Raw genomic sequence first — 25,877 nt, forward strand, 5'->3', positions numbered from 1 at the left:
TGGATTGAGACAGTGGTGGTCCTACAGCATAAAGAGAACCTACAGGCTATGCCTCAAGTTGGCCTCTCTTTTTTAAAAGCAAAAATCACATACTGTTAGCCAGGGACTGGGGACCACAGCAGAGCATATAATATAGCAGAGACTTCTTACTTACTGAAAAAATTGATTTGAAATCTTTCCATTATATTACCAAATCATTTTTGTCCAATCTTCCCTTAAAGAGGGTACATCAAGTAGATTAGCAAGAAATTCTGTCTTGAGTGTAGTGCCATTTGCTGGCACTATTAATTAAATACGTTTTAAAAGAAAGTTATTTTATAATTTTGTAGTGGCTACTGCTTTCCCTTATCTTTCATTGTTCATTTGGTTATATGTTTAATTCTTATGCTGTCCTCTCATTATATATTCCTTTTTAAAAATCCTTATGGTATTCCTAGAATTTAGTTCATTACTACCTAGGTTTTAAGAAGGTCTCACGGGCTTCCCTGGTGGCGCAGTGGTTGGGGGTCTGCCTGCCGATGCGGGGGACACGGGTTCGTGCCCCGGTCTGGGAGGATCCCGCGTGCCGCGGAGCGACTGGGCCCGTGAGCCAGAATTGCTGAGCCTGCGCATCTGGAGCCTGTGCTCCGCAACGGGAGAGGCCGCGATAGTGAGAGGCCCGCGCACCGCGATGAAGAGTGGCCCCCGCTCTCCGCAACTGGAGAAAGCCCTCGCGCAGAGACGAAGACCCAACACAGCCAAAAATAAATAAATAGATAAAGCAAAACTGTCAACAAGTAAAAATAAACACTATTATATAAAAAAAAAAAAAAAAAAAGAAGGTCTCACATTTCGCTCATCAGTTTTGGCTAGGACTTGAAAATGAGTCAATTATGTATAGAGACTTTTTTTCTTTCTTCTTGTCAACAACACTTTATATTGTTTTAGTTTCATCATATACATTTAATGGAATTAAATTTGAGAAGCTCAAAATTATATAATTAAATACAATTCGCTTCTTGATTCAGAGTCCAACCTGTTAGAATGATACCTGACAGCAGACATTTGCACAGTGCAGGTTACAAGCATATGGTTAAGCCCTACTGGTTTGCTTATTCACCTGTGTATATTTATGGGTTAATGCACCAAAGGCAGGCAGGTAACATGTGTCTTGTAGGTAACATGTATGTGCCCTAGAATTTTATTGAATTGATTTTGTGCTCTCTCTCTCTTTCTCTCTCTGTTTGGAAATGCATTTATATTGAGAATTACAGCATCTTTTCATACCTATATTTGCCATTGTATTTTGCCCTCTTTGAATTATCTTCATATTCTTTGCCCATTTTTCAATTTGTTGTTACTCATGCTTTTTCTCAGAGCTTTTTTTAAACATTAGGACTGTTATTACTGATATTCTTACATTTAAATCTTTGACCTGACTGGAAGTTATCTAATATAAGGAGTGAGATGGGAATCTTACAGGAAGAGTCCTCGACTGAGGCCTGGTCCTGCCAGGTAGTCACTTCTCTAGGAAGCCTGGGAAATTGATCTGCACTCTAACTGGTCTTTCATTAAACATTCAGGTTAAGTCCTAGAGCTGTTTTGAACAAGTTACTTAGACCTGGTGAGCACCAGACATACGGTCAGAGTCTCCAGAACAGTCAGGAGAGTCCAGAGTGGCACAAAGCCTCCCCAGAACAGGAGGGTGCATGCTTCTCTCACCAGGAGAATGGTATAGGCATCTCCCTGTATGGTCTCATGGGACGTGTTGCTGACCTGGGAAGCTTCCACCTGGGAGCATGCTGCTCTGAATTCTGCTTTGTGTGGCCCTGCTTTTTCAGACAAGTTTCAGCATCATATGCCATTAAAGAAACTATATCCTTGGCTGTATTTGTTAGTGTCTTTCTGCCAAGCACATCATCACCCTTCTATGTTGGAGCCTGTTGAATTTTTTTTTTTTTATCCCAAATGTCTAGCCAGTTGTCCATTTATACCATTTACTGAATAATATGTCTTTGCCTCCTGATTCTAATTCTCATTCTTTAGGCTCTATTCCACTGCCCTGTTTATCACTGCGGTACTCCCATTTTTTCTTTAGTTTGCTTTCTGATGTATTGTAATTAATGGCAGGGCAAGTCCCTGCCATTACCCTTCTTTCTGAATCTTCCTGAACTTACTCTTGCATGTTTGTTCTTTCAGATATACTCTACCATAGAACCGATTCTTGGAGCACCTTTTCTTATAGAGCACTTATTAAACATCTCATTTGGTTGGTAATAAAGTACTGCGCCATAGAGCAGGGGTCCCCAACCTTTTTGGCACTGAGGACCGGTTTCGTGGAAGACAGTTTTTCCATGGCCTGGAAGGGGGGATGGTTCAGGCGGTAATGCAGCGATGGGGGCGGCGGATGAAGCTTTGCTCCCTTGCGCACCGCTCTCCACCTCCTGTGTGGCCCGGTTCCGTAGCAGTCCACAGCCCAGGGCTTGGGGACCCCTGCCGTAGAGGATTCTTTGATCAGTGCTGCCTCCCTCTTTGTTTTAAATGAATGTAAACTAAAGATTAATAGGTCTAGTATTTTTTTAAAAGTTAACTAGATTGTATTAACTAGATTGCACACAGACACTTGCTAACTAGTTTATTGGTTATATAATTCCATCCAGGCATGTGAATAAACACGTATTATGGAGTCTTATCATCTTGATATGCCATCCAGAGTTTGCCTGTATCTGCCGTATAAGTTTGAGTTTTATCGTAGAGGTGCTTTCTCTCCTTCTAGCTCTCTTCAGCAACTCCTAGGGCTATAAAAACCTTTGGCTGTCAATTCAGGTACCTTAAGGATCCTTCTAGTGGCTGTAATTTCTTTATTCCAATATATAAAGTCATTGTATGTTAGCCTTAGAAGGGATCTTGGAGGACTTCTAATCTAGTGGTTTTAAAACTTTTAAAAAGGAGTTGAATCTTTTTTTTTTTATTAAAGAAATATTATGTAAAGCCCCAGTATCTGAAAAGAGGCTAAATAACAAAGTGCTTTGTTTAAGAAGGGAGTGAATTGAGTAGAGCTGAAACTATCAAGCTCTTTGGTGCCCTGATGTTGGTCCTTGAGGCACCTGGGTAGAACTCTAAGCTGATCTTATTCATCCTCCTCTTTTTACAAATGAGGGACCTGAATCCTACCATAGTTAATTGCCTTGCTGGGTTGTAGCCTAGGTAAGAGAATGGCAGACTTTCAAGTCAGTAGCCTCTCAGTCAAGGACTTTTTCTATTATACCATGCTGCTTCTAATGGAATTACTGCACTCTTAAAAGTTACAATGACCTACATATGTATTTTTTAATTAGTATTACTTTCCTTGGCAGAGATATCAATTAAATTGCATCTTGGTTCCCATTAAAATCAAGGAAAAATTATAGGATTTTAGTGTCATTAAATATTTGTATGTTGAAAATTTATCTGATGTATAATAGCAAATTTATAATTAAAAATTAATATCTATACATGTATAGGTTATATTTATTTACATTAACAGTATTTTTTATTTTATGTTTTTAAAGTTTAAAAATCACAACTGTTATTTCTAGGCCTAGTGATAGTGGTGGTTATCTTGATAGAGAGTGTTGTCATTTGTCAGATTGGCAGGGTACTAGTTCTAGAGGTGAATCAGTTTCCAATGTGATTAAAAGTGAGAAAAAGAATTTAAGTCCGTGTTATTAATTTTTAAAAAAATAGTACAACAGGTTGGAGATTTGCTTAAACACCATTTCCTCTACCTTTTTAGTGGGAATAACTGTACCTCTTGAAAATTTCTCTAAGGATATATGTAAAGCCATCTTTTATAAAAATCATATTTCCTGTACTAAAAAGTAGAAGTAAACAAATAAAAACCATATAATTGTGATAAAACAAATGCATTTAGTTTTTAAATGTTACTGGAAAAAAAGTCTGATTTCTAGTACATTGGAAGATCACATTTGGCACTGTCAGTGGGGCAAAATGGACGGTAGATAAACTGAGAATACAGTTTAATCATTATATATGATAACAGGTCTCTGGGGATAAAAATAAAACTAAAATCACATGAAAGCATTACAGTAGTAAGCTTTAAAAAGAGGTTTATTTTTTATTTAATGAATATTTGTTATTTGCCTGTAAAAGCAACCTATTTGTCCTTAGTAAAAAAGAATAGCAGTTTGCCCTAGCAGATTTTCATATTGAAATAGTTTTGAAAGTTATGTTACTACTTTTTGGCCCTCATGTTGTCTTTATTTAAGTTTTAACTTAGCTCTTGCTTCTAATCTTTGACTTATGTTTCTTATCTACTTTGTCCTTCCATTTTGGATTGTAAAGGCCTTGAGGGCAAGAGACCATATTTGGTATTTGCATATTGGTTTGCAGTACTGCTTCAAGCCACAGTGGAGCCTGATACAAAAGGAAAAATGAGCAATACTAGTGCTGTCTATATTTAAAATGTTTATGTTTAGGATTTGTTTAGTTTTGATTTTTAAAAGATAATTCATTAAGATTTAAAAAATCTTGATTATGGAGTTTTTTGGCACTCTCTTAAACTTTGCACTAGCTTTACCCTGTCCTGGCTTGGGGTCCCAGTACATTGTAGAGGGCTTTGTTTATAGCAGACTTTCAGTACATGTTTTGTTGGACATTTTACTCCATTCTGCTTGTAAACTATGGCCAGGTTTTTATTTTCCTTCAGATGTCTTATGGTCCTAATAGAAAAAGTCAGAATCGAAAGTTTAAAAGGTTATTTTCCTTATGGTAGGGGAGAATAATATCAGAAAAAATTTATAAAAAAAGGAAGTGCTACTGATCTGAGAAATGTCTTTCTTTTATCTTGCTCCACTGAATATAGAGCATAGAGAAGTTGAGAACTGGAGTTCAGTGGAGAAATTAAATAGAAAAGTTTTAAAAAATTAAATTGGGTAAGTCTTATGTATTGGTTAGCTTCATCAATTATTCAGAGTGTTGCATACACCCAAAATACTATACCTGCTTGTGTTCATATTTAACCAGTTCTATTTTAATGGAGTCTAAGAACAATCTCTCAAAAAAATCACTTAGTAAATTATATGCAGTATGTGTAATATGTTGTGAATCTTGGCTTAAGACTGATGTCTATTTTCTTTCTTCTGCAAATGTGGATTTATGATTATTACGGTGGTATTTTAATGTTGGCGGTGGCATTTTCATAAGGAAAGGTTATATACTAAGCTGAATTTGCTTTTGTGAAACTTTTAAATTCCCTATTGTTGAAAATATTCAGTAATATTGTTGATAGTCTTCTAAATGTATGGTTCAAACAAATCAGTATTGGAATTTTCCACATAGATTCAATGGCTAGAGTGAGCTAAAGATAATAGACTTTTTTCTCCAATGAAATACCATAAATTTGTATTATTATATATCAGTGGCCAAGAGAGAATGAATTGTTCTAAGGATTTAATTCTCTCCAAATATCTTGTTATGCCTTATCCTTTCATTTACGTGTGTGTGCCTGTAAGAGAAAAATATCAGAATCATAGAAATTTGAATGGATGGTAGTAGAACCAAACATGCTCAATTTTTCTGTTTTCGTATAAAAGAAGTAATTGTACCTTAGTGCTATATTGAGGAAGCTGACTATGCATAGCAAATTTTGTATTTTAAATAGAAAATTGCACATAGCATATAAGTTTTAAATGGATGTAATATTCTATAAAGCTGTTTAATTAAATTTTTATATAAAAATTAGTTTCTTTAAGGGTGTTGACATTTTTAGAACTACTCAAGCAGATTTACGTTTTATTAGAATGCCCTATTGTTCTTTATTCACCTAATAGTAGATGCCTTAACAAGCCCTCAGCATGAAGGAGTATAAGAAAAGGTGATATCTGAGAATAATAGAATAAAATCCCTGGGTTCCTTTTTTAGGACCTTAGTTTTTATTTGGCATGTGATGAAAGTTTTGAAGTAGAGTGTTAGAGCTAGGGGGTTATGCTGGAACAGTAGAAAAATTGGTCTGAGAGAATGAGAGTTGATTTGCTGAAAAAGTAGAGTTCTGTGGAGCTAAAGATGAATTTCAGTTACTGATTTGTCACTGATTTGCAGTTTTGCAGCTTTTCTGTTTTGAGAGTGTGTATAAGGGGGTAGATCTGTTTGAACATGCTTTTTCTCCAAAGAGTACAGACTTCAGCATAAGGTTAAACTTAATCTTTTAAATAACAAACATTCTTCAAACAGCACAAAAGCAATAGTAAAATACTGAAATATTTTCATACTTCATTTCTCAATTCTTATCTCTGTAATTCTTTTTCTTCAACAGGAAATCAAACCTCAAAGCCATTATAGCCATGGATATGGTGAACCCCTCGGACGGAAAACTCATATTGATGATTACAGCACGTGGGACATAGTTAAGGCTACACAGTAAGTTTTTTGTTGCAGTTGTTTTCTTCTTTGACATCTGTATTTTAAGTGAAATACACCTTTCTTTCTCTTTTTGATATTCGCTATTTGATAAATTCTGTACTTGGTGAGACGTTGTTCTCACACTTTCCTTTAGTTCTTTGTACAGATGTAAAATAGCTGATTTAAAGTCTTTGTCTGGTAAGTCCAATGTCTGGGATTCTTCAGGGACAGTTTCTATTAATTGCTCCCCCCTCTTCCCCATGGGTTATCCTTTTTTGCTCTTCTGCATGTCTTATAATTTTTTGTTGAAAACTGGACTGTTCAAATAATGTCACATGGCAATTCTGGGTATCAGGTTCTCCAGGGTTTGTTGTTGTTTGTAACATTTCTGAACTCATTCTATAAAGTCTGTATCTTTGTCATGCGTGGCCACTGAAGTCTCTACTTGGTTAGTTAGTGATCAGAGACTTCTTAAATCCCTAGAACCAGTAAGTCTTGATCTTTGTCGAGGAACTCTTCGTGCAAGTGCAAGCTGAGACACTCAGCACTCAGCCAGTTAGCTTACAGCTCTGCCTTAGCCTTCACCTTCTGCTTGCAAAGAACCTCAAGGTCAATCAGAAGTGAGAGCTTAGGGCCTTCTCCAGTCTTTGTTGAACATGTGCCTGGCCTTCTAGCTTCCCAAGAAGATGTCTGAGCTTTTCAAGCCCCTGTGGATATCTCATTCCTCAGCTTTTGCTTAATTTTTTGATTTGTCTGTTGTTTGTCCCAACTGCTTTCCGTCCTCTCAAACAACTGTTACGTTAAAACCTTTGGCAAACATCCCAGAAAGGAGTTTGGGTGAGGTCTAATAGATAAGCCTTTCAAGTGGACTCTTCCAGGGAAGCACCATATAGGTGAAATAATGACTCCTCTTTGAGAATGAGGCTTGGAAGGAACTCCACTCCTATTCTGCTCACTCTGCTATCAGTACCAGGAATACAACTTACTTTTCAAGGCTGCTGGGGAGGATATTTAAAACACCACAGAGTCCTCTGTTCTTCCTGAAATTCAGCTGTTTTTCTTGACTAAAGATCCCTTGGATTGCTGAAGGCCTTTTGTTAACTTTTCCAGAGTTCTGAAAACGTTGATACTGCCCGTTTTTTCATTACTTTTGTGGAGAGGCAAAGTTTTGGAAGCCCTTAGTCCACTGGCACCCTACTTTCCTGAATGTTGTATGTAGTCAAAAATCAAAGCACATTGTACCAACTGTATTTAGCATACAAATAATACTGCTCTACATTTGTTTTTCCTTTTGAGACTTTGCTCCTATTAATATATTCTTTCTCTCCTTTGTCATTAATCGGTGTCACCCTAATGCATGATTTCCATCAGCGAATACACTGCAGCATCTTTCATGTTAAGAAAAAAAACAACCACCTTTGTTTATTCTTCGAATACCTTTCTAACTATGCTTTTTCTTCAAAAGTATCTATGTGTGCTGTCTATAATTTCTACCTTCTAAACATTTATTTAAATTTTAAAACATTTCAATCCTACAGATAAGTATAGAGAAGAATATAACTGTCAGATTAAGCAGGTGCTAACATTTTGCTGTAATTGCTGCAGGTTGCTCAGTGTGCTCTTTTCCTTATCTCCTCGAGGAAACCTCTCTTGAAATTGCTGTGAATCATTCTCATGAACATTCCTGTACATCTACAAACATCTGTAAACAAAATATGCTATTATAACGTATGCTTAAAATTTACATAAGTTGTATTCTATACTACATATCCTTTTGCAGTTTTCTTTTTAAAAACAAACAAAAAAACTATATAGCTTTTGTGATTTATCAGTGTTCGTAAATAAGGACCTAATCTGTCCTGTTTAACTGCTTTGTAGTATTCTATCATTCCTTACTGAGGTATACTTTAAATCGTTTCTACTATTTCAAGCATCGCATCAATGAATGTCTCACTACCTGTTCCCCTGTGCACATACACAAAAGTTCTTCTAGGGTAGACAACTCAAGTGGAACTTCTGGCTTGTTCAGTGTGTTCTTTTTCAGCTTTACCATTCTTGCCAAATGGTTTTCCGAAGTGGCTGTGCCAGTTTATACCCCCACCTGCAGGAAGTGAGTTCTTTTTCACTGCATTTTTGCTCAGTTGTAGTTTTATCACACTTACTAGTCATTGTCCGTTTGATAGCTGTGAAATGGTTTTTCTCTCTTTTGATTGGCCTTTCTCTGATTACAAATGATATTGAACGTATTTTCTATGTTTATTGGCCATTTGACTTTCTTCCTGTGTGAATTAACCATTTTAAATATACCTATTTTGAGTTCTTTTGTCTTTCTGTAATTAGTTTGTAAAAGTTCTTTATGTATTTTGATGGAGTTTGCAAAGAAGTTAGTGAGATCTGTGTCCCTTTAATGTCCTCCAAGAGTCCCATCTGCCACTCTCCCAGCCCCTTCCCACCCCTAGTCATGCAGCTCATGATTCAGTACTCCTCTTCAGTGTATCCAAACTCATATTTTTTTCCTGTAACAATGTGCTGGAACTTCTCTGGAAACCTGTACTTCCACAAAGGCTCTGTCATCTGTGGTGACTGTGAAAGACAGTGTTGACTGAGGCTCCCAGATGGTGGCTGAGAGGGGCTGGAGCCAGTTCATGGGCTACTGCAGGGTCCACAGCTAGGAATAGGTCTGTATGCTTGGTACCCAATGCATGGGTGGGTGAGACTCTCCCAGCTCTCTTGGCCGATGGTGCTGGATCCCATAGTGCTCACAGAGGTCCACGGATAGAGGCTGAATTATTATTGTTGGAGGGGCCACAAAACGATGAATGTCTTCTTCCACCATGATGCTGATGTCACTCTGCGGTCCATTTCTAAATACTCTTTTTTTCTTCCATTTGTTTAATCTTGTATAGTACCACATTGTTTTAATTATTTCTTAGTCTTCAAAATTGTCTCAGCTATTCTTGGTCTTTTACTCTCACAAATGAATTTCAGGGTTCTACTTGGGACATTCGTGAGATATTCATTTGGGGTTTTAATTAGAATTTCATTAAATTTGCAGATAATTTTGGGGGAAATTGGGGTATATATTTCTTTAGGTCTTACTTTAACGTCTTTCATTAATTAACCTTATTTACAGTGAGAGTAGTATAATTTAATATGCTTCCTCATTATTATTTTAGATAGTTTAATATTTTATGTTACGGTGATATGGAAATCTGATCCTACATTTATTTTATTTAGATACTTTGTTTTCATGATTTTTTTGGCTGAAAAAAGATAAATCTCACAAAGATACATGATTCCCTAATGGAAGAATTACAACATATGCTGCATTTATTAAGTTACAGTAATTACTTTTCAGTACTATTCACTAAGTAAAGATTTTACTAAACTTTACCTTGTAAATGAACATTTTCTGATGATAGTTCTTGCAAACTAATCAGGTTTTGACATTTTTGTAATTACAGCAAATGGGTTTACACATGTTAGAAAATTGTTTCAAAATTTTTTATGTGCCCACATAAGAATGTTTTTACAGTTGTTGTATAAGATCTTTCAGAAACTATATTATATAATGATAGAAACATTTCCAAACATACAATTTTTTTTTTTTTGTGGTACACGGGCCTCTCTCTGTTGTGGCCTCTCCCGTTGCAGAGCACAGGCTCCGGACGCACAGGCTCAGCAGCCATGGCTCACGGGCCCAGCCGCTCCGCAGCATGTGGGATCTTCCTGGACCGGGGCACGAACCCGTGTCCCCTGCATCGGCAGGCGGACTCTCAACCACTGCGCCACCAGGGAAGCCCCAAACATACAATTTTTAAAAAATATTCTCTTTATAGTAGGTGTTTTTCTGAAATGGAAGTAGTTACGTTTCTCACTGTGTCTGAAATACCCTCTTTGCCTTGAAGGAGAACAGACTGACTGTCTTTACCTTTCTTAAGAATACAGTGAAGCACTGAACAACACAAGTTTGAACAGCTTGGATACACTTAAATGCGAATTTTTTTCAACAAGTACATACTACAGTATTAAACAGTCTGCAGTTGGTCTAATCCACAGACGCGGAACTGCAGATATGGAGGGCCAGCCGTAAAGTTGTGTGTGGATTTTTGACTGCGGGAGGGTTGGCGCCCATACCCCCCATGTTGTCCAAGGGTCAACAGTATATGGTTGATAGCGTACCAGTCACAGTCCTTTGCCATCGCTGCCTGTGCCCTGCTTCCCCCAAAAAGCCAGCAGGTTTGAAACACTTGTCTTTTTTGTTCAAAGGAAAATGCATACTCACTTTTAAATGTTAGAAAAGTAACTAGTGATTCTCAGTATAGTTAACAAGGTTTTTATCATCACTTATCTCATTCAAAGTGTGAGGTAGATTCTGCTCTTTAAGGGAATATGCCTAGTTCACTTAACTGGGCACATGTAAACAACTTTCTGAAAAAGAACCAAGAGCTGAAGGAACTTCTGTCATCTCCTGTGAATTGTGGAACTCTTGCTCTTCCCTTAGGTTGATTTACCTTGTGCGTGTGTGTGTGTGTGTACGTGTACACATGTAGTACAGAGCCATTGTAGGGCAGCATTGAAGCAGTGAAGGCTGTATTAAATATTAGTGCAGCTTAATTTCTTTCGTTATTAGCTAAGACACGAATACAGTTTTAATATTTGCTTCTAATGTTCCTTTATTAGGCCACCTTTCCCCCAACCTCACCCTGTGGTATACCTCCCCATTTTGGAGACCACTTTAAGAAATTACAAATATAGTCAAAGCTCATTTAATTTGTTTTTGTGTCTCGTATTTCCAAGGATCCAGTAATTTGTTTAGGATGAAGTGGATGGTTTTTGAGGCTCCATGATGGATTCTTGGTGTGTTGTACTGTTCTTTTTATGTTTGCTTATGCTTGAAAATTTCTATAATACAAAGCTTTAAAAAAGATATATGCTGCCACAGAATGACCAAAAGCAGAAAGGGAGGAAAAGTTTAAGCTCTCTGCGTGCCCCTTTCTTCTTTATTACATGTGCACGTCTTTCCTCGAATTCTGCCAGTAGACTTTCCCTTACGTCTCATTGGCTTGAACGCACAGGACTCCTCCTGCACCTGCCCGGCTCCCACCCCTACACTTCCCTTCTCATTTGCCTTAGGAATTTGGAGGCTAAATTTGGAAATAAAGAATCCTGAGGTTGTAAGACATCCTTTTTTCTCAATGCTGTTCTAAATCATTGATAAACTCTTTGTTACTGCTTCTTTATGATTTAATATTTTTTAACATAGCTGTATGTATTTTTATAGCTGCCTTAAGTGTTTTGTAGAATAAGTGGTGATATTAAGAAAAACAAATAACTGATAGACACTTTATTTATGTTATCCTTGTCTCTTCCACTTTATGAGTTATTGCATTCTTATAGATGAAAAATTTTTAATTATAAAATGGGTTAATAATAAAAGCTGTTGGAATATTGATATCTTTAAAGTAACATTTTATATTGAGAAAGCCATTTTAACTTCCAGGTTTCAAAATGGAGCATTAGTTTCTTCCGGAAATGCTATTTTCAGCTTTAAATTTCTTGTCAAACAGTGGTAACAACCGCATGTTTTCTTTCTTTTCAAGATATGGAATATATGAACGCTGCCGAGAATTGGTGGAAGCAGGTTATGATGTACGGCAACCAGACAAAGAAAATGTTACACTCCTCCATTGGGCTGCCATCAATAACAGAATAGATTTAGTCAAGTAAGCATTTCTATATTTTTAAGTAATTAATTATTACTATAAAATTATTAGAAATAATTATAAAATATATAATTTCTAAAATTCATAGCTTTTAAAATGTAGATTCTGTGTACTTTTTTCCTGAAAAAAATTGTTTTTAACATATATCGAATGCTTATTATGTGACAGATCTATGCTGAGTGCTTTTCCATGTATATTTCCTTAAATCTTAATTCTTGAAGTAACCCTGTGTGAAAAATAACAATTTTTACTGCTGTCCTAATGATGTGGAAACTGAAGCTTTTAAAGAGGTTAAATATGCTACCAGTGACATACAACCGATAAAGGTTGGAGTCTGGACTTTAACTCAGGCAATCTAACTTGTAGCTTACATTCTAAATATGAATTCTATGGGTAAAAGCTACAAAAGGAAAGAGAGGAGTTAATAATAGCAGGTAATAATAAGCTAATTTCACACCAGCATAAATGAAGAATAATTTATATACTCAGTATAAATTATTTGTATTACTTACTGTTCATCTGCTTGTTCAGTAATAATAAGAGGTGGTTAGATAAGCAGGAGTCAGGATGATAAAGAAGTCTTAGTAAATCTGGCTAAAATAGTCTCTGGCAATCTGGATATAAGATTTTTAGATAGAGACATGAATCTGAAATGAACTGCTTGCAGGTGTGCCTTTTAAGTACAGCATACAGAGTCTAGAGACAAATAGGATGTTAATATCAGGTAAAAGAATTTGCCCTTAGAGTACTAAAGAAAGATTAAGCAGGTAATAACTAAAGCATTGAAATCCATGAATCACTTTCTTCCGGAGAGCGTATTTCCATTTTATTTGCTCCTTTTTTCCCTTCTTGTATTTCTAACCTTTCCTCTGCCTGCAGTGTGGGTCTCTTGATGTCTGAATTCTGTTTTTGTTTGTCAGAAAATGTTTTTATTTCATCTTCATTTGTGAAGGAAATTTTCACATGGTATAGAAGTCTAGGTTGGCCGCTCTTTTAATTTTATTTTTGTTTTTTTACCCATTGAGAATATCATCCCACTGTTTTCTGGCTTCTGTTACTATTGAGAAGTCAGTCTAAGTATTATACTTTTAAAGGCTTTTTTTTCTTTCTTTCTTTTTTCTGGCCGCTTTTAAGATTTTTTTTCTTTGTTTCTAGTTTTCTGCAGTTTCATGATGATGTTTCTAGGTGTGGATTTCTTTTCTTTACCCTGAATAAGATTGCAAGAAGTTCTTGATTCTGTGGATTAATGTTTTCATCAGTTCTGGAAGATCTCAGCCATTATCTCTTCAAACATTGCTTCTGGCCCATTCTCTTTTTGCTCTCCTGGAATGCCAGTTAAATGTATGTTTGACCTTCTCATTGTATGCTGTGTCTCTTATCCTCTCTTCTGTGTGTACTGTCCTTTTTTTTTCTGCTTCTTTCTGGAAACTTCTTCTGACTTATCTTCCAGTTCATTTATTGTCTATGTGTAATCTGCTGTTAAATCTATTCAATGAGTTCCAATTTTGTTTATTTTTTAGTTCTAGAATTTTAATTTTTTAAAAACTTGCGTTATTTGATTCATTTGTTGCTGTACTTTTCCATCTTGCCTTATACTTGAAAATATAGTTATTATATAATCTGTGTCTGAGAAGATAGCATTGGGAGTCTGTGTGGGTCTGTATCTGTTATATTATTCCTTTGTGTGCCTATCTTCGAATGTATAATAGACATTATGCTTGAAAACTTATTTGTTGAATAATTTGAGGCCTAAGATGAGAAGATACCATTTGTTTCTGCTAAGCCCAACTTTAATTTAAGGCTTAGATTTTCTGGATCACTCAGGTGGCTGAAGACCATGCTAGAGCCAGGTTTACTTCTGGTTCTTAATTACTCCTACAGTGCAGCTCTTTGGGGTCCCAGCCCTTATTTTGCTTTTGTCTGCTTAGCTTGCCTCTTGGCCAACTCTTCTGTATCAGCAAATTGTCTCTAGGGTAGATGGTGCCCAAGCAGTTTTCTAATTTCTCCCAGTTTTAATCTCCTGAATCTTAGCCAGGTAAATGCTCATAATCTTCTTAGGAAATATTTGCTTTTAGGAAATATTTCTTTATTTTGTTGAGCTTTTTTTTTTAGTTTTCTGTAATTGGAGGGTTGGTTCAAATTATCTAGCCTTCTGTAGTATCTGTATTTTTTTAAATTACTGTTACTTTAATCTAAATAGTACATAAACAATTTAAAAAATCAAATAGTACTTAAAGGCTTACAATGGAAACAGCAGTCCCCCCCGACCCCCTGGGTCCTGTACCTCAGAAGTAACTATCTTCAGTACTTTAGCTGTTTCTTTCAGTACTTACTCTTGTATATTACATTTTTATGTTGTTACTTTTATCTAGAAAGTTATTTTCTTTACACAAATGATAGAAAATGCTTTTCTGCTCTTTTCACTTAATTTATGTGTCTTCAAATTTTTTCATATCAGTGCAACTAGAGCTACATCATTCTTTTTAAAAAGCTGTAAATGTTTAATTGTGTGGACTTAGTTTATTTAATGGTTTACCTATTGGTGAACATTTAGATTGATTCTAGTGTTTTTATTATTTTATACAGTGTTGTAAATAATATCTTGTTCACATACCATTTTGCTTATGTTCTTATATATCTGTAGAATTCTTAGGAGAAGGAAAGTAAGGAGGATGAATTTTGAATTTTAATAACTATTGCCAGTTTTTGTGCTGTTTCTTGATTTATCAGTTATTATATTTTGACTTTCTGTTTTGGGATAACTAGATGTCCTAGAACACCTCACCACTAATACTTCTTCCTCTGTCTTCTATTATAGTTTTAGTTAAATTACTATGCAAAGTTTAAATTGTTGTGCATATGTAAATTCTCACTGATAAGCCCAGAAGTATTCTATGATATCTGTTTTTTTCCTGTAGAATTTTTATTTTTGTCAGAAGTAATGGTTGCTTTCTTTCTTCATTTGTTTAAGTTTATGTATATTGGAACTAATTGTTCCCATGCTCATAGACAGAACTGTAGAACCCATCTGTGTATGCAAACGGTATCAAATAACTTATTGGCTCCTTTTCTGGTGGAGTAGGGAGGACGAGATCACTCCTGAATTTCTCTGTCTTTCTGTTCCAGCCCAGACTGTTTGCCCTTGAGAGCTACGCACAACAATTGTCTTGAGACTTACCTTTGCAATCATTCTGGGAAATCCCTTTGCTCCAGTGTTGGTTTCAGTTTCCTGCATCTCAGGTTTTTCTCTCTGTTGGTTTACTCTCTGGTTTTAGTAGAGCACGTTTTTCGATAACTTTCTGAGAGAGAGAGAGTGCTTGGGAGGTAAATCTTTTGAAGTTACTGTCTCTTCTGCCCTCAAACCTTATTGGTTGTTTGGCTGAGCGTAGACTTCTAGATTAAGCTTAGTTTTCTCGGAATTTTAAAGCATTACTTTATCATTTTTTTGCTTCAAGTGTTATAGTTGAGATACATTTGATCTCATTCTGTTGATCAAAAAATTCACATTTGTCTTGTGTTTAAAAATAAACAAGAAACTCTAAAATGAGAAATACAGACAAAAAGTCTTGATGTTGCCTGCCTTATGGATTGTTCCACCACTTATGGGCAAGTGAGGTTACAGAATAAAGTCACTAACTATAGTGTGGGTTAATAACTACAGTGCCTGTGTATATTATGTCTTCAGAGGGGTAAACTTAATTTCTTTCTTTTTTTTAATTGGGGCATAGTTGCTTTACAACGTTGTGTTAGTTTTTGCTGTACAGCGAAGTGAATCAGCCTTATGTATACATACATCCCCTCTTTTTTGGATTTCCTTCCCATTTAGGTCACCACAGAGCACTGAGTAGAGTTCCCTGTGCTATATAGCATGTTCTCATTAGTTATCTATTTGGTACATAGTAGTGTATATATGTCAGTCACAATCTCCCAATCAGGGGGGTAAACTTAATTTCTTACATTTCATAGTTTAGCAAGTTACTTTCCTAAAACAAACATAATGGTGAGTAAATGCAGTTTTCTATAGTAACTGGTATTTACAGCCTCAAGATTAATTTTTTACTTTTCAGTCTAGAATTACACCCTTCTTAGAAGCTACAGTATATTACTATTTCATGGATGCTGGCAGAAGATACATGACTCAGGTAGAGACCAAGGACTTTATTATTCATAGCACAGCAAATAGCATGAACATCATATTTGCATAGCTCCCTAGGTCCTATGGGAGTGGCTTGATATGGTCGATGCAGCACACACAGTGGATATTCATTGCTTTTATAGTACATGGGAAGCAAAGTCGGCTCTTTGTCCCAGAGGGAGACATTACCTCATCTCTCAAGGTTGCTTGATGCAAACGGAACTCTGAGAAATGGCCTGTGTAAAGAGTGGTCAGGACCTTGCAGTCTTCTCATATACTCAGCAAGACGTATGGGAGCCACCAGAGACCCATGGAGAAGTGTCCCTTCTAACAGTTATGTTCCATCAGGATGTATTATAGGAGCTTGCTTCAAGCATAGTTAGTTGGGTCACTTTTCATGCTGGTAAGATATTAAAGTTAAGTATAACTTGGAAAGGAGGAGACCTTCACCTGGCCTGGATTTCTTATATTCCTAGTGTTTTCAAGTGGAAGTCTTTTAACTGTTTCTTAGATTTTACCCTGATATAATGAAATAAAAAGGATTAGTGCAGGCTTTGGTCTTCAGCAGTCTCCTGTTACTTCAAGATTCTTTGTTAACAACAGCTAATAATGCTTGTAGACTCTGATTTCAGTCTGATTTCAAGTCAAGGTGTTGTTAACGAATATGCGGCTTTGTTAAAAAATATGTAGCTTATAATTTCTGAGAGCACAGTGTGTGTGTGGCTTATTCTTCTTCCCTGGAGACATAGAAGTTTTTATTCTTCATTCCCCACTTTGTGAAAGTTTACATTATTGTGCATTGATATGGTCCTTTTATAGCTATTGTGCTTTAGGGAGATGTTCTTAATTTATCTTCTCATCATTCTCTTGAATTTCTAATTTTATCTATGGCATTTTCAATTTGAAGCATTCTCTCTTGATCTCTACCCCCCACCCCACTCAAAAAAAATGTTTTGTTCTTATGTCATGAGTATATTATCTTCTCTTATTTTTTGGAGGCTATTTATTTTAACTTTAGTTTTTTAAGTTCTTCTTCTCTGTATATTGCCTACTTTGGGCTTCTTCTGTTTATTTTGGTCTCCTTCCATGTTTGAAGCTTTCCTCAACTATCTGGTCATGCTTGACCATTCATATTTAGGAGAGACATAACAAAGCTGATTGGAAGTTGTGGGACTTAGGAACCTCCCAAATGTCCCTTTAGCATGTAAACTTTCATTGGTACGTTTTCAGTGTCCCATATGTTTCTGTGATGTAATTCCTTGAGTCTTAAATTTCTCTGGAAAGATGCACTGAATACCCCTTTTGGCAAATACTGAATGGTTGAATGTTAAAATCAACAGGAGCATGAGAAGTTTAGAGACACTAGAATGAATCTGAACTTTAATAGAAGAGTTTGAATTATCACTATAATAATATTAAATATTTAAGTAGTCACATTTTAAGATGACCGTGCACAAAGAAAACTAGTCTAGCTTTGTCAGCTGCTTGATTGCTTCCATGTCACTAAAATGCCTATTGTGATGCTAAACAAACACTCACCTTCAGTGAGAATATAAGTTAGAAAACGACAATTTTTCAGCAGCTTATATTGACTTTGAACCAGTGTTTCTGTTTACAGTCCAGCTTCTTATTACTTTCTTTTGAGGTGACTATTGCCTTTAATCCCTTAGCCTTTCTAGGGTTTTATAACATATTCTGGTTTGCTTCTCATTGGTGTTCTCCTCTGGAGACATTTGGGTTTTAGCTCTTTGCTTTTCATCTCTCAAGTATTTGTTGCTATCTCTTGTTCATTGATATTCTCTTCTCAAAACCTAGGGATCATTAGTACCCACAAGTACATTTCTTGATAATAACCATCTTATAGTATTGCAAGGAGGCTTGAATTTAAAAATAAGAATTATACAATCTTCTCAGAATTTTGTAGTTTGAAGTAGGGTCTTAAAGCTACAAAAAATAACATGTTATAAAAATATAGTATTTTTCTTCCAGAGGTTTACAATGAAAAGGTGATAGAAGTTACTCTTCTTTATCATGCGGAAAAAAAAATTCCCCTAACCTTGTTAAAAAAAAGTTGTACTTTAGAACTAGTTTGGAAATCACTCATTGCCATAGTCCTAGCAAGGATTTGAAATGTGAGTAAAAATACGTCTCAGGAACACAGATATATTAACTATAGAGAAGGTAATAAAATTGCTTAAAAAAACTTTCTAGTTGGAATTTTAAAGAAAATATTTCCTATCAAAGCTGTTCTTTGGCTTTGCTATACTTCTCTTTGGGCTCAAAAAATCATTTTCAATTATTGCATTAATGTCTACTGGGTACCTTAAGAATCAGTTTAGGAGCATTTGAATGTTTGTGTTCAGACTATCTGATATTTTGGACTGGAAATATTTTAGTCTAGAAATATTTTAAGTTACTTCAAACTGTATGATGGAGTGGAATTGGGCCCTTCATTGCATAATGCTTTAAAAGCACCAACTTAAATGTATAAAGCAGAAAATATCTGAATCAAGCTTATAAGTACTGAATATATTAAATGTTTGGAACTATGAGCATTAAGAGTGAATGCATTAGTGATCTAAAGCAGCAATCACTTAGAACAGTTTAAGAACCTCAGTAATATACATATGTCAGACATTTGCCATCAAATGCCTTGAAATCATTTGTATTCAAGATTCATTGCATTGTTCAGTTCCAAAACAAGCATCATATAAGCAGCTAGGTCCTGTTCATTTCAGAGAATATCAAGATGTTATGACATGAATATAGTAAGAAACGAGGTTGCTCTTTCTTTTTAAAGCAACACAGCTTTAAAAGCATAACAAATAAGGCATCATAAAGAACCTTTATGTTATACTTTACAATGTATAAAACTCTTTCGCATATGTTGTTTGATTTAATCTGTAGTAATCTTGTGAGGAAAGTAAAGCTGAGCTTAAAAAGCTGAGCTTCTACCCATGGTAGGCTATGTGTCTGGCCTGCTCTACAGCTGTTGTAATTCCAAAATTCTACCTGATGCTGCTGTAGGATCCAAATCTTTGTGGTTCTCTGACTGCCTTCTTTTTTATATGATTGTTATTTGGCTTTGCTATTCTTTATTGTAATTTTAAAAAATTACTTTTCTTTTACTTCTGGAACAAAAGAGAGTGATACGTTTGATGTAAAATTCTCCTAATATATTTTAGAAACTCACAAAAGATTGTTTATTGTCAAAGGCATAAACTAGCATGAGATCTAAAATGAAAAACATTTATTTCTTTTCATACAGTTTCTTAAAATTGAAAATGAAAGTTGTCTTAATTATTTAAAATTTTGTCTTACAGATACTATATTTCGAAAGGTGCTATTGTGGATCAACTTGGAGGAGACCTCAATTCAACTCCATTGCACTGGGCCACAAGGTTTAAATTTAATTCTGGGTTTTTTTTTTCCCTTTGGTTCCTTTATCAGTCTATAAGTAACGTTAAAAAGAATATGAGGAAATTAATGGGAGAACTTGTTATGCCAGTAATTAATATCAATAATGTGTTAACATATTGCTGTCCAGCGTTACCTGCATTGGAAGCAAAGTTTATTGTCCAAAGTGTCCTTAAGGAATTAACCATGCTGATATTAATCCAGTTAATTATAAGATGGGGTTAAACTTTGGAATACTTTTGCAGGCTACATATGTTTACAATGAAAGTAGTATCTAGTTCATGGGACAATTAAGGTCATATTGGAATAGGATTAATAGAATATAGTAACTATTTATTACATATTTAAAGAAGTTATGAGTAACTATAAGTTTTCAAAGACCGTTTATACCAGTTAAGAACATAAAATCCTAAATGTGTCTTGACATATGCCTATTTTAAAATAACATAAAATAAGATTTGTGTAATCTTTTCCACCATTGCCCTATTTTTTAAAAAAAGATCTTTCCAGAGTTTCTTGTTTGAACTAACTTTATATATTTAAGTGTTTATTCTTTTACGTTTTAGACAAGGCCATCTATCTATGGTCGTGCAACTAATGAAATATGGTGCAGATCCTTCATTAATTGATGGAGAAGGATGTAGCTGTATTCATCTGGCTGCCCAGTTTGGACATACCTCAATTGTTGCTTATCTCATAGCAAAAGGACAGGTAAAAAAAGTCACAATGGGGTAGATTTTAATCAGACGTTCTTCATGGTTTAAATACCTAATATCATTGGTGTTAACAAGTGTAACAGTCTAGTGATATTTAAATAGTACTTTCTGATGGATGAAGAGAATAAATAAATATATAGTTAGTTTGTTATTGAGCTATTTAATGTAAAATTGAGCTGTTTAACATAAAAATATGAAAACCAGTTATGATCCAGATAATGATCCATTAAGGTGGGTTTTTTTTTATTTCCGGTAGTGACAGAGATGAATTCCAGAAAGTAAGGGAGAAAATTTAAGTATCTATTTTTTTTCCTTAATTACGTCTTTTGAATATATCATCTGAATTCATTTAAACTTTTTTGAACGTATTACTGGTTATTTTCTGTATTAAGTCCCTCTCAAGGGGGATACATTCCTTAAGTCATTTTCTCTGTTTCTGCTATATAAAATACTGCTTCTTACATGTCAGAAAAATCTCATGATTTAAGTGATTCTTCCTGATTTCTCCTGAATATGTAGTGACTATAATCGTATTAAATATTATCAGTTTCTGTGTACCATGATTTTCATTTGTTTCAATAACATGTATTTTGTTAAAAGTAATGTCACTCAGTTTTTCTTTCATGAGTTTTCTCTCGTTGTACTTAAACATTAGTTTTATAGCTAAGGATCTTATCATAAGAGAAAGACAAATGATTTTAATTCAGTGCTATTAACATATATTTGTTATTTTAATTTAAAATATTAGATTTAGAATTTGAATGGTATTTATTTTATCAATCCTTTAAGGTATTTGCTGTTGGTAGTGCCAGTCAGTGACAGTTGTGTGTTGTACACTATTGCTAAGGAAAAGAGGCATAGACTGGTTAAATTAATTGCTGGAAGGGGGAGTTTATTATCCATTACTGTGTAAACAGACTACCCCCTAAATATAATGGCTTTAGAACACAACCAACCATTGTATTTCACAGTTCTGTGGGTTGACTGGGCTTGGCTGGGTGGTTCCTCTTGTGATAATGGCAGGGGGCTGCAGTCATCTGGGGGCTCAACTGGGCTGGAGGATGGCTCACTTGCATACCTTATATCTTGATAGGAATAGCTAAAAGCCTGGCTCAGTTGACAGCTAGGCCTCTCTCTTTTTCCCCATGCAGTCTTAGAACTTCTTCTCCACGATACCCCTCCATGTGGTCACTCTAGCAGGAAAGCCAGACTTCTTACATGGTGGCTCAGAGCGCCCAAAAGAGCAAGAGCAGAAGCTGTCTGACTTTTTTAAGGTTTTCGAACTGGCATAACAACATTTCTGCTCCATTCTGTCAGTTAAAGCAAGTAGCAGTGCCAGCGCATGTTCATTGAGGGAACACAAAGGCGTGAATACTGGGAAGGGAGGTTTATTGGGGCCATCTTTGGAGACCAGCTACCACAAGGGATCATCTTTGTTCTCCTATGGTTCCTTCTAGACTGGCAGTTGAAGCAGTAGATGGCGCTGTTGCACGTGCCATTGTCTTCAGTGGCCTTCTGTATTACAGATATAAGTTTAAAATACATGTTCACTTTTTTTCTTCCAGTTTTTAACTGGGTAGGAAAAGTGGTGTAAAGTTTTCACTATTTTTGTTAGCTTATTGATTTTGGAGTTTGGATGTTTCAGTAATCATTTTAACTCTGACATAGTATGTAGGCTATAAAATTCTTCAAGGGCAGAGATTTTTGTCACAGTGCCTTTTGTGCAGTAAATGCATGATAATGTTAATAAATGTCTGACAAGTAGTTTTCTTTTTCATGAGTAAGAGTTTTCTTTTTTTTTCTGCTTAGAAAAGTAACACATACTTATTGTAAAATATTCAAACATAATAGAAGAGTATGACTTAGAGAATGAAATCCCACTTCTTCCTTTACCTCCCCTCCCCACTGAGATCACTTCCTTTAACAGTTTAGTATATATTTTTCCAGACTTTTTTTCAATCTATGTGCTAAAATATTGTAAAAGAAAACCACTCTAATGTGCATTACATTATAGTTGAAATGGATACCAGAGTCCTTCTCTGGCCTATAGGACCATGTGTGGTCTAGCCCTGGATACCTCTGATTTCATCTTCTGTCATCTCCCCCTCAGTACTGCTTTAACCACACCCGCCTTCTTGCTGTTTGTTGAACAGCTCTGATAAGCTTTGTCTTAGGGCCTTTGTGCTTGCTCTTTTCTTCTGCTTGGTAATTCTTTCCTCAGTCACACAGTTCTCTTTTTCTCTCTCACTTTAATCAGATGTTTGCTCCATTTTTATTAGTTCTGATTAGTTCCCAATTATAAGCAGTAATAAAATTAGTGTATTTCTAATTTCTTCGTTCTCTTCCCTGTCTTACATTGACATTAGTCAATGATACTGTTTTTCTTAGTGTTAACTTGTTCTGATAAATTTCTATTACTTGATTTTTCAGCTTTAAATAATATCCTTTGACTCATAGCTATTACAGGTTAGGCACTCATTATACTTTCTTTTCAGCCTTTTTCCATTTCCCCCCCATTTTTGGTTAATTTTATCAAATTTACATTCTTAGGGCCTGTAACATTTCCATTCAGTTTGTCATTCTATTCTTCACAATTGTTTCATGTTAGTTATACTGTTAAATATATTCAGTGCTCACTACCAATTCTTTTGGATGATTTTCAGGGAAAAAAAAGGGGAAAATGCTAAGTAATGGAGCCCTGTTGATCATGGAATTACCATAACCTTTTGATCTGGGCTTGTTAATTCTTCCTAATAGAGAATACTCATATGTCCAGGCTGAACTTGGAAAAGAAGTACCAAGTTTTAAACCCCGACCCAAAGAAAGAAAAGGTTGAATTTCGTTTTTCTTTTAGTACTCTAGAGATGTGGCATAATTTTACATTTTTTATTTTACTTATTAATATTTTAAATACTGTCACTTTTTAAAAAGGATATGAAAAGACTTACAACTAAAAAGGAAGAAGAAACTTAAACATAAGAATTTACATGTTTGCTTTAATTGGACATCAAATTTAGTTGAGCTTTCTTCAAACCAGGGCAGTGAAGGAAGTAAAATAAGTGACAGAACTTAACTCTCATATAAGAAACAAGGAGGTATGTCATTTCTTCAGAGAAGATTTTTTTTTAAGATTTTTATTAGAAAAAAATCAACATGTATAATGTAAATATTGAGTGAGGTTACATGAGATGTTCCCAACAACACGTAAAATAAACTTAGAAATAGATTTGTAGTGATAAGGCATAACATTTGACTACAGTTTTCATGAAAGAGACTAAAACTAATGATGTCCAAGGATATGTGTTGTCACTTGTCAATGTGGTGGTTCTCAGCATTTTTTCTGCCTCAGTACGTTTGGATATTTGAGACATACGCCCATCAGTAAGAGTGGCTTACAGAGAACTGCTACACAGAGTTATGAAGTGTTTTCTAGTGTACTCACTATAACTCTGTCCTCTCTCCACTGACCGGTAAATTAGATAACATAACTTGGATAAGATCTGCTGGTTTAATGTAATCCAGGAATGGGAGATGGGGAAGGGAAGAAGAGGAAACTTAATATTTATTGCATGTCTGTTATGTTCCAGGCTATGGAATTAGTTTGCTTTACACACATTATTCCATTTAATCCTCACAGGGGTCTTATGAAGCCATTATTTGTATTCACATTTGTAGGTGGGAAAGCTGAGGTTCAGAGAATTAATGTAATTTTGCCAATTTTATAGTTAAGTGGTAGAGCTAGGAATTCAAAATCATGTCTGTCTTATTCTAAAGCCCATGCCTTTCCCAAGCCTAGAAGAGTAGATAGATAAACATGTCTTTTCATTTAACAAATGTTTTTTGATTATCTACTCTTCTGGGCACTGAGAATACAAAGATGAATTTAAAATAATTTCTGTCTTCAAAGAAGTCCTGTTCTAGTTAATGAGACAGGTGCCTCAGGCAGATTGGAGTGGATCAGGAGAAGGAATTTTAGGGAAGTGAAACTGATAGAATCCCTGATACATCAGCAAGTCTTGAAAGGAGATTTAGATAGCTTGGGAAGAGTTTTGGTTGAACAGGTAGTAGTTTTAATTCTAATTTGCTAAAAAGAAAGAAAAAGAAAACTAAGCAAAAGGGAGAAAAAATGCAGTACCAAGGAAAGCAAAAAAGTTGGGTAGGAGAGGAAAGTAATCATGGTTTACTACATACTTTGTTGGGAATAGTATTCATATATATTTATAATAATGTAAATGTCAAATATTTATAGAACCAGAATTACAGTAGATCTTTTCAGAGGAAAGAATAGGAAAGGTGCAAATTTGTGATGGGGCAGTGAGAAGAAAGAGAGAATTTGCCATTTCACATATTGAGGATATGTAAAATATGCATATTTAGGATAATGCCTAAAACTGAAAAATTAAAAAGTAGCAATTCAGGTATCTTATTTTAAAGATGTGGTGGTAAAGACCAAAATAATGAGCTAAAAAAAGTGAAAATGGTGGGGAGTAAGACAGAGGATTGCTTTATTACCTTGCTTTTTCACCAAAAACTTTGTAGAATTAGTTAATTCTAAAAATATTTATGCATAGTGATAGTGATAAAAAGCAAACTTTTTTGAATCTGTTGAAGTTTATTGAATTTATTCTTTGTTTTAAAATGCCTAGAAATAAACAGGGTTTTATTATTCCCTCCTATCATGAATTAGTATAAATAAGTTTTTCAGAGATGTAAGTCATTTATTTAATTGATCCTTTGTGGGTTAAAGATCAAGAGTGTGTTAAGATCTTTAAATGAAAACATTGAAAGGCTGAGTGAAGCATCTTAAAAGGGAAAATGAGAAATAGAAGTTAATTAAATATTGAATATATACTTAATATATGTCAATTAGATACTTGTATCTACATTAATTAAAATATTCAGTGATAATAGTTTTATTTTAAAGTTAAGAAAGAAAATGTTTCATAAATCACCCTTGATTGAGTACTGTTATTATGTTGGCTTCTCCTGTGATGTGTAAATTATATTTTTCTCAGTAAATTTGGCAGGAACTTAAAAGTTTTTACTGTCTGACTTTCTTTTTACTCTATCAGGATGTAGATATGATGGATCAGAATGGGATGACGCCTTTAATGTGGGCAGCTTATAGAACACATAGGTATGTAACCGTTTATAAAATACTTATTCAGATAATTTTCAGCATAATAAAATGTAAAATAAGTGATGAGAAAAAGCAATTAATGTTATACTTACTAATATTTAAAATTCTTATAATGAGTACATAGTATATAACATAAATTACCTTTTTGGTTGTTTTGAGTTTCTTTGTTTACCTTTATGTTGGTAATTGTAGTATCCTTAAGGTATTCTTCTTTTAACAATTTCCAAGAATGGAAGACATTACCTTCTTTTTAAAAAATGACTCATTTTTATATGATTTGTATATTGGCAAGTTTAACATACTAATTAGTAGGTTGCCTTAAATCATTTTTGGAACAATCTAGATTTAAATTTAAATTTTTAATT

General features: G+C 34.9%; 1 protein-coding gene across 1 annotated transcript in view; it reads left to right on the forward strand.

Moving 5' to 3' along the window:
• Positions 1 to 25,877, forward strand: part of ZDHHC17 (zDHHC palmitoyltransferase 17) — a gene marked incomplete at both ends in the record, with an annotated part of 93,212 nt that overhangs the window by 19,005 nt on the left and 48,330 nt on the right. The window contains 5 exons of the mRNA XM_079714285.1: positions 6,293 to 6,396; positions 11,982 to 12,104; positions 19,563 to 19,640; positions 20,223 to 20,367; positions 25,445 to 25,509. Coding sequence (XP_079570411.1) covers positions 6,293 to 6,396; positions 11,982 to 12,104; positions 19,563 to 19,640; positions 20,223 to 20,367; positions 25,445 to 25,509 — 515 coding nt within the window. The remainder of the gene's footprint in view (positions 1 to 6,292; positions 6,397 to 11,981; positions 12,105 to 19,562; positions 19,641 to 20,222; positions 20,368 to 25,444; positions 25,510 to 25,877) is intronic.

Source organism: Hyperoodon ampullatus (genome assembly GCF_949752795.1).
Source record: "Hyperoodon ampullatus genome assembly, chromosome: 11".
NCBI classification, from domain to species: Eukaryota; Metazoa; Chordata; class Mammalia; order Artiodactyla; family Ziphiidae; genus Hyperoodon; species Hyperoodon ampullatus.